At 43.8% G+C, this 8305-nt stretch overlaps 1 protein-coding gene across 1 annotated transcript; it reads left to right on the plus strand.

Annotated features, from left to right (window-relative positions):
* The first annotated feature begins 288 nt into the window (after nucleotides 1-288).
* Nucleotides 289-7913, plus strand: LOC129695793 (uncharacterized). The gene is made up of 2 exons (XM_055633102.1): nucleotides 289-1439; nucleotides 1535-7913. Exon 2 carries the CDS (start codon nucleotides 2962-2964, stop codon nucleotides 4012-4014), a length of 1053 nt encoding a protein of 350 aa, XP_055489077.1. The 5' UTR covers nucleotides 289-1439; nucleotides 1535-2961; the 3' UTR covers nucleotides 4015-7913.
* The last annotated feature ends 392 nt before the right edge of the window (nucleotides 7914-8305 follow it).

Here is an 8305-nt window from a genome sequence, read left to right on the forward strand (position 1 = left end):
AAGATCAATGTTAGCTGAGGGGAAGGTGACACAAGGCATACAATCAGTAAAATTTAATCAGGAGGAAGGCCGGGGAACTTGGATGGGGGAGGGATGGAGAGAGAGGGAAAGCAAGGGTCACTTGAATTTAAAGGAGTCTATATTCATACCGCTGGTTTAGTTCGGTTTAGTTTAGAGATTTTCCTTTTAATATGAGCAGATTAATCAACTCTGGCAAGAGCATCTATTATCCAAACACTCAAATCCACCCAAAACCACCCCTCATCCGTAAAACAATTCTATAGTACATGGGCAATAATGTTCCCCAAACTTTCTTCCAGTATCTCATACAAAGACAGGCTGCCGTAAGAGGAAAAACAATCACAGTTTACAATTGAGCAACTTGGCATAATAACTGCAAAGGATCGATTTAGATGTTGAGATTTCAACTATCCCTGCTAACCCAGATAATCAGAAGCTCACAGGAAAATAGGTCACAGTAGCGGTAAGTATAATCCTTTACTTCGGCTGAGAGCAGATCGATGAGTCAGCAAACAGCATTGCAATCTTACGGTTTACAGTTTTCCTCCCTACTTCCCTCTTCCAGCCTGTGATCTAACAGTTGAAAGACTATCAGCAGCTGAAGTGCCATCAAAATCTTAGATTTCTGAAATCTTCAAATTGCAAAACACAACGGGGAATATAATTATCTGTGAAAGTGTTATTAAGATATATAATCTTTTTGAAGACAAATTACTGTCTCTCACACTGCTCATCAGACTCCCCTATGCTTTCTCTCTCAGGTCTAATTGTACCCAATGGTAACAAGATTTCTGCACAAGCCAATCAGTTACCTTGACTGTACGTGCGGGAAGGAACTGCAGATGCTGGTTTAAACCGAAGATAGACACAAAATGCAGGAGCAACTCAGTGGGTCAGGCAGCATCTCTGGAGAGAAGCAATGGGTGACGTTTCGCATATGGATGCTGCATGTCCCGCTGATTTACTCCAGCATTTTGTGTCTACCCTGACTGTAATATTGCCACATTTTTGTTTGATAAAAGCGATTAATTTTAGTAGCAATAATATGTTTCAATTTACATCATTTTGATCATGTGACAGGATAACAAGCTGTAGAATATAAGTTTACAAGCTTGTTTTTGTCACTCTTGATTGCAGTATTCTAGTTTTAGTTTCAGAGATACAGTACGGAAACAGGCCCTTCGACCCACTGAGTCCGCACCGACCAGCGAATCCCGCACAATAACACTATCCTACACACATACTAGGGACAATGTTTACATTTATACCAAGCCCATTAACCTATAAACCTGTACGTCTTTCGAGCATGGGAGGAACCTGAAGATCTCTGAGAAAACCCAGGTAGGTCACAGGAAGAACGTACAAACTCCGTACAGATTCGGATCCACAGTCAGGTTCGAACCCGGGACCCTGGCGCTGTAAGGCAACAACTCTACCGCTGCACCACCATGCCATGTAGAACATGTGGGAGGTCAAGGACACCGCTGGTGCCTCTGGCTGCTACAAATGCGAGAAGTGCATCCAGGTAGAGCTCCTGAAGGACCGTGTTGGGGAACTGGAGCAAATGGATGACCTCCGGTTCGTCCGAGAAACATAGTCGTTCCTCGACAAGTCCTACAGTAAGATTGTTACACCTAAGGTACTGGAAGAGAGAAGGTGGGAGACAGTGAGAAAGGGAGGGAAGCATGGAATGCCAACGTCCCCGGGTGTTGTACCTCTTGTGAACAGGTTCATCCGCTTAGAAGCTGTTGGGACAGAAGACGTGTTTACACTGAGCGGTGGACTGGCTTGCGATGCGAATAGGGCTGTTGAACCAAAACCAAAAAGGCCTAAGGCAGGCAATGCCATTGTAGTGGGAGACTCCATTGTGAGAGGTACGGACAGGGGTTTCTGTGGCAACAGGCGGGATGCGAGGATGGTGTGCTGCCTTCTAGGTGCCAGGATCCAGGATGTCACGGACAGAGTGCAGAAAATCCTCAAGGGCGAAGGTGAACATCCGGACATAGTAGTGCATGTCGGCACAAACGATGTGGGAAAGAAGGGGATGAATATTCTGCAGCGTGACTTTAGAGAGCTCAGAAAAATGCTGAAAAGCAGGACCTCCAGGGTTGTTATCTCCGGTTTGCTTCCAGTTCCTCGTGCTGGTGAGAGCAGGAACAGGGAGATACGGGACCTGAACGTGTGGCTGAGGAACTGGTGCACGGGGCAGGGATTTAGATTCTTAGATCACTGGGATCTGTTTTGGGGTAAGGGGGAACTGTACAAAAGGGACGGATTGCATCTTAACAGGTGTGGGACCAGCATTCTGGCAGGCAGGTTTGCCACTGCTACACGGGTGGTTTTAAACTGAATAAGGGGGGTGGGGTGTCGAATGGGATAGTGGAGGATGGAGTTAAAGGGAAAGGGTTTCTTAAATGTGTGAGCGTAGAGACAGAGGGGTGTAAAATGAGGGTAGAAGCAATAGGTAGCAAGGTGAAAAGTAAAAGTGGCAGGCCGGCAAATCCAGGGCAAAAATCAAAAAGGGCCACTTTTCAGCATAATAGTATAAGGGGTAAGAGTGTTGTAAAAACAAGCCTGAAGACTTTGTGTCTCAATGCAAGGAACATTCGTAATAAGGTGGATGAGTTGAATGTGCAGATAGCTATTAATGACTATGATATAGTTGGGATCACGGAGACATGGCTCCAGGGTGACCAAGGCTGGGAGCTCAACATCCAGGGATATTCAATATTCAGGAGGGATAGGTGTGGAATGAGCTTCCAGTGAAGGTGGTGGAGGCAGGTTCGTTTTTATCATTTAAAAATAAATTGGATAGTTATATGGACGGGAAAGGAATGGAGGGTTATGGTCTGAATGCAGGTGTATGGGACTAGGGGAGAATACGTGTTCGGCACGGACTAGAAGGGTCGAGATGGCCTGTTTCCATGCTGTAATTGTTATATGGTTATATGGTTATATGGAGGTGGGGTAGCGTTGCTGGTTAGAGAGCAGATTAACGCAATAGAAAGGAAGGACATTAGCTTTGAGGATGTGGAATCGATATGGGTAGAGCTGCGAAACACTAAGGGGCAGAAAACGCTAGTGGGAGTTGTGTACAGGCCACCTTACAGTAGTAGTGGAGTTGGGGATGGCATCAAGCAGGAAATTAGAAATGCGTACAACAAAGGTAAAACAGTTATAATGGGTGACTTCAATCTACATATAGATTGGGTGAATCAAATTGGCAAGGGTGCTGAGGAAGAGGATTTCTTGGAATGTATGCGGGGTAGTTTTCTAAACCAACATGTAGAGGAACCAATGAGAGAGCAGGCTATTCTAGACTGGGTATTGAGTAATGAGGAAGGGTTAGTTAGCAGTCTTGTTGTGCGTGGCCCCTTGGGCAAGAGTGACCATAATATGGTTGAGTTCTTCTTTAGGATGGAGAGTGACATTGTTAATTCAGAAACAAAGGTCCTGAACTTAAAGAAAGGTAACTTTGAGGGTATGAGACGTGAATTGGCCAAGATAGACTGGCGATTGATTCTTAATGGGTTGACGGTGGATATGCAATGGAAGGCATTTAAAGACTGCATGGATGAACTACAACAATTGTTCATCCCAGTTTGGCAAAAAAATAAATCAGGGAAGGTAGTGCATCCGTGGATAACAAGGGAAATCAGGGATAGTATCAAAACAAAAGATGAAGCGTACAAATTAGCCAGAAAAAGCAGCCTACCAGAGGACTGGGAGAAATTCAGAGACCAGCAGAGGAGGACAAAGGGCTTAATTAGGAAAGGGAAAATAGATTATGAAAGAAAACTGGCAGGGTACATAAAAACTGACTGCAAAAGCTTTTATAGATATGTGAAGAGAAAAAGATTAGTTAAAACAAATGTAGGTCCCTTGCAGTCAGAAACGGGTGAATTGATCATGGGGAACAAGGACATGGCAGACCAATTGAATAACTACTTTGGTTCTGTCTTCACTAAGGAAGACATAATCTGCCGGAAATAGCAGGGGACCAGGGGTCAAATGAGATGGAGGAACTGAGTGAAATCCAGGTTAGCCGGGAAGTGGTGTTAGGTAAATTGAATGTATTAAAGGCCGATAAATCCCCAGGGCCAGATAGGCTGCATCCCATAGTACTTAAGGAAGTAGCCCCAGAAATAGTGGATGCATTAGTGATAATTTTTCAAAACTCTTTAGATTCTGGAGTAGTTCCTGAGGATTGGACGGTAGCTAATGTAACACCACTTTTTAAAAAGGGAGGGAGAGAGAAAACGGGGAATTACAGACCAGTTAGTCTAACGTCGGTAGTGGGGAAACTGCTAGAATCAGTTATTAAAGATGGGATAGCAGCACATTTGGAAAGTGGTGAAATCATTGGACAAAGTCAGCATGGATTTATGAAGGGTAAATCATGTCTGACGAATCTTATAGAATTTTTTGAGGATGTAACTAGTAAAGTGGATAAGGGAGAACCAGTGGATGTGTTATATCTGGACTTTCAGAAGGCTTTCGACAAGGTCCCACATAAGAGATTAGTATACAAACTTAAAGCACACGGTATTGGGGGTTCAGTATTGATGTGGATAGAGAACTGGCTGGCAGACAGGAAGCAAAGAGTAGGAGTAAACGGTTCCTTTTCACAATGGCAGGCAGTGACTAGTGGGGTACCGCAATGCTCAGTTCTGGGACCCCAGCTATTTACGGTATATATTAATGATTTGGACGAGGGAATTGAATGCAACATCTCCTAGTTTGCGGATGACACGAAGCTGGGGGGCAGTGTTAGCTGTGAGGAGGATGCTAGGAGGCTGCAAGGTGACTTGGATAGGCTGGGTGAGTGGGCAAATGCATGGCAGATGCAGTATAATGTGGATAAATGTGAGGTTATCCACTTTGGTGGCAAAAACAGGAAAGTAGATTATTATCTGACTGGTGGCCGATTAGGAAAGGGGGAGATGCAACGAGACCTGGGTGTCATGGTACACCAGTCATTAAAAGTAGGCATGCAGGTGCAGCAGGCAGTGAAGAAGGCAAATGGTATGTTAGCATTCATAGCAAAAGGATTTGTGTATATAAGCAGGGAGGTTCTACTGCAGTTGTACAGGGTCTTGGTGAGACCACACCTGGAGTATTGCGTATAGTTTTGGTCTCCTAATCAGAGGAAAGACATTCTTGCCATAGAGGGAGTGCAGAGAAGGTTCACCAGACTGATTCCTGGGATGTCAGGACTTTCATATGAAGAAAGACTGGATAGACTCGGTTTGTACTCGCTAGAATTTAGAAGATTGAGGGGGGGGATCTTATAGAAACGTACAAAATTCTTAAGGGGTTGGACAGGCTAGATACAGGAAGATTGTTCCCGATGTTGGGGAAGTCCAGAACAAGGGGTCACAGTTTAAGGATAAGGGGGAAATCTTTTAGGACCGAGATGAGGAAAACATTTTCACACAGAGAGTGGTGAATTCTCTGCCACAGAAGGTAGTTGATGCCAGTTCATTGGCTATATTTAAGAGGGAGTTAGATGTGGCCCTTGTGGCTAAAGGGATCAGGGGGTATGGAGAGAAGGCAGGCACAGGATACTGAGTTGGATGATCAGCCATGATCATATTGAATGGCGGTGCAGGCTCGAAGGGCCCAATGGCCTACTCCTGCACCTATTTTCTATGTTTCTATGTTTATATGTTACTCTTCCTGACATAGAGACTGAATAGACAAATTGTCCAATACATAGAAAAAGTCTTGGATTAAGACTTCAGAAGAAGGGTTTCCTTCGCTCCATGGATGCTGCCTCACCCGCTGAGTTTCTCCAGCATTTTTGTCTCCCTTTGATTTTCCAGCATCTGCAGTTCCTTCATAAACATTTGGAGTAAGCTCTGATAGGTTCCACCACAATCATAACCATTGCCAAAAATCAGCTAACTACTCCCCACATCACTTGTGACTGAGTAAAAGCCACATAACATAGAAACAGGCCTTTCAGTCCACGTTGTCCATGCCAATCATTAAACACCCATTTACAGTGCTCCTTCACTGATCCCATTTTATTCTCTCCACATTTCTATCAACTCCTTTTCAGATTCTACTAATCACCTTAACACGAGAGACAATGCAACAGCGAATTAAAACTACTTGCATATCTTTGGGAGTTAGAGGAAACTGGAGCAGAGGGAAAGTATGCAGTCACAGGGCGTGTTAACTCCATACTCTCTTACAGCCTCTGCGTCCTCAGTACCCATGTTCCTCTTCACTAAAGGGCTCAAGTATGTGAAAGGGAGCATTTGGTATGTGGAACTGGGATCCTGGTGAGTGATTATGCCAGATTACTGTAGGAATTAATATTTAGTTTAGTTTAGGTTAGTTTAGAGATACAGCGCGGAAACAGGCTGTTCGACCCACCGAGTCCGAATCGACCAGCGAACCGCGCACAATAACATCACCCTACATACACTAGGGACAATATTTTACATATATCCCAAACCAATTCTTGCTATTGAGGGAGTGCAGTGTAGGTTTCCAAGGTTAATTCCCGGGATGGCAGGACTGTCATGTGCTGCGAAAATGGAGCGGCTGGGCTTGGATATGCTAGAGTTCAGAAGGATGAGAGGGGATCTTATTGAAACATATGTTATTAAGGGTTTGGACACGCTAGAGGCAGGAAACATGTTCCCGATGTTGGGGGTGTCCAGAACCAGGGGTCACAATTTAAGAATAAGGGGTAAACCATTTAGAACTGAGACGAGGAAACACTTTTTCATACAGAGAGTTGTGAGTCTGTGGAATTCTCTGCCTCAGAGGGCGGTGGAGGCCGGTTCTCTGGATACTTTCAAGAGAGAGCTAGATAGAAGCAGAATTTAGGCCATTCGGCCCATTGTCTACTCCATTCAATCACGTCTAGAGAGCTCTCTTAAAGATAGCGGAGTCAGGGGATATGGGGAGAAGGCAGGAACGGGGTACTGATTGTGGATGATCGCCATGATCACATTGAATGGCGGTGCTGGCTTGAAGTGCCAAATGGCCTACTCCTGCACCTATTGTCTATTGTCTATAACCTACAAACCTGTACCTCTTTGGAGTGCAGGAGGAAACCAAAGATATCAGTGAAAAACAACGCAGGTCATGGGTAGAATGTACAAACTCTGTACAGACAAGCACCTGTAGTCAGGATCGAACTCGGGTCTCTGCTGCTGGAAGGCAGCAACTCTACTGCTGTGCCACCATACCACCCCTTTAAAGTATGAATAATGTGTGGCACATATCTGCCCTTGCAGTGGAGCCAAGGCAAATATGTATTAAAAAAGAAGATTAAAAATATGCAGTACATCAGGTGGATCTCACTACAGCACAGGAGGACAGGATTGAACCTGGGTCACCCGAGCGGCTCTATCAACTGCATCACTCTGCCACCTGCTTATTATCCAATCTCACGGATTAAAACTGATCAAATGTCAGAAGACAACACAGTAGATTGCTGCTGCCATCTAACAAGTTCCGACTCAGTATGCATTAACACCTTCAGGAAAAGTCAATAAGAGCAAATTTGAAAGGACAAGTGATGACCTTTTTTATACTTTGTAGCAGTAACACTATATTCTGCACCCTGTTTCCTTTCTCTTTCTTGCACTGCCTGCTGTACTCATGGATGTTATGATTGCACTCATGTTTGCTATGATCTGCCTGGAGAGCACACTAAAAGCTTGGTATCTTGGTATTCGTGATGATCATAAACCAATTCCAATAGCCTGGTGGTCGATGGAGTTCCATCCAGTCCATGATAATCTAATCCCAAGGAAATTATCCCAGATAATCTATCCTTCCAATTCTTCTGAGTCTATGGGTTGATAGTATAATAATTCAGACATTGGACAGTACACTGAAAATTTTTTTTCCCTCTCTCATTTATTATATTATATTATATACAGTGTACTATGTTTACATATTCTGTTGTGCTGCTGCAAGAATGTCATTGTTCTATCTGGGACATATGACAATAAAATACTCCTGGCTCTTGACTCTCTTGTACTTGATTTTCTTCTTTCCTTGAACAATTAAAAAAAAAACCTTTTATCTTGACAAATTCAATTGGTTATTTTACAAATCCTATTGTCAAATAAACGGCTTAACTTGTCTGGATCAAGAAGAAAGGCAACAGAATCACTTGTCGTGGCGTTCAATGTTCTGAGAAGGAATGGAGGAAAACAGAGGAATTGGAATCCCGAAAGTAAATCTCAGGGATTGTAATGACAAAATAGTTTTTTTTCTGATATGGAGAGTCTGCATGAAATATGGTCTGTATTTG

This window comes from Leucoraja erinacea, chromosome 3 (assembly GCF_028641065.1).
Source record: "Leucoraja erinacea ecotype New England chromosome 3, Leri_hhj_1, whole genome shotgun sequence".
NCBI lineage: Eukaryota > Metazoa > Chordata > Chondrichthyes > Rajiformes > Rajidae > Leucoraja > Leucoraja erinaceus.

Coding starts and splice junctions, on each gene's coding strand:
- LOC129695793 (XM_055633102.1), top strand. CDS start 2,962: ATGGTTATATGGTTATATGGAGGTGGGGTAGCGTTGCTGGTTAGAGAG.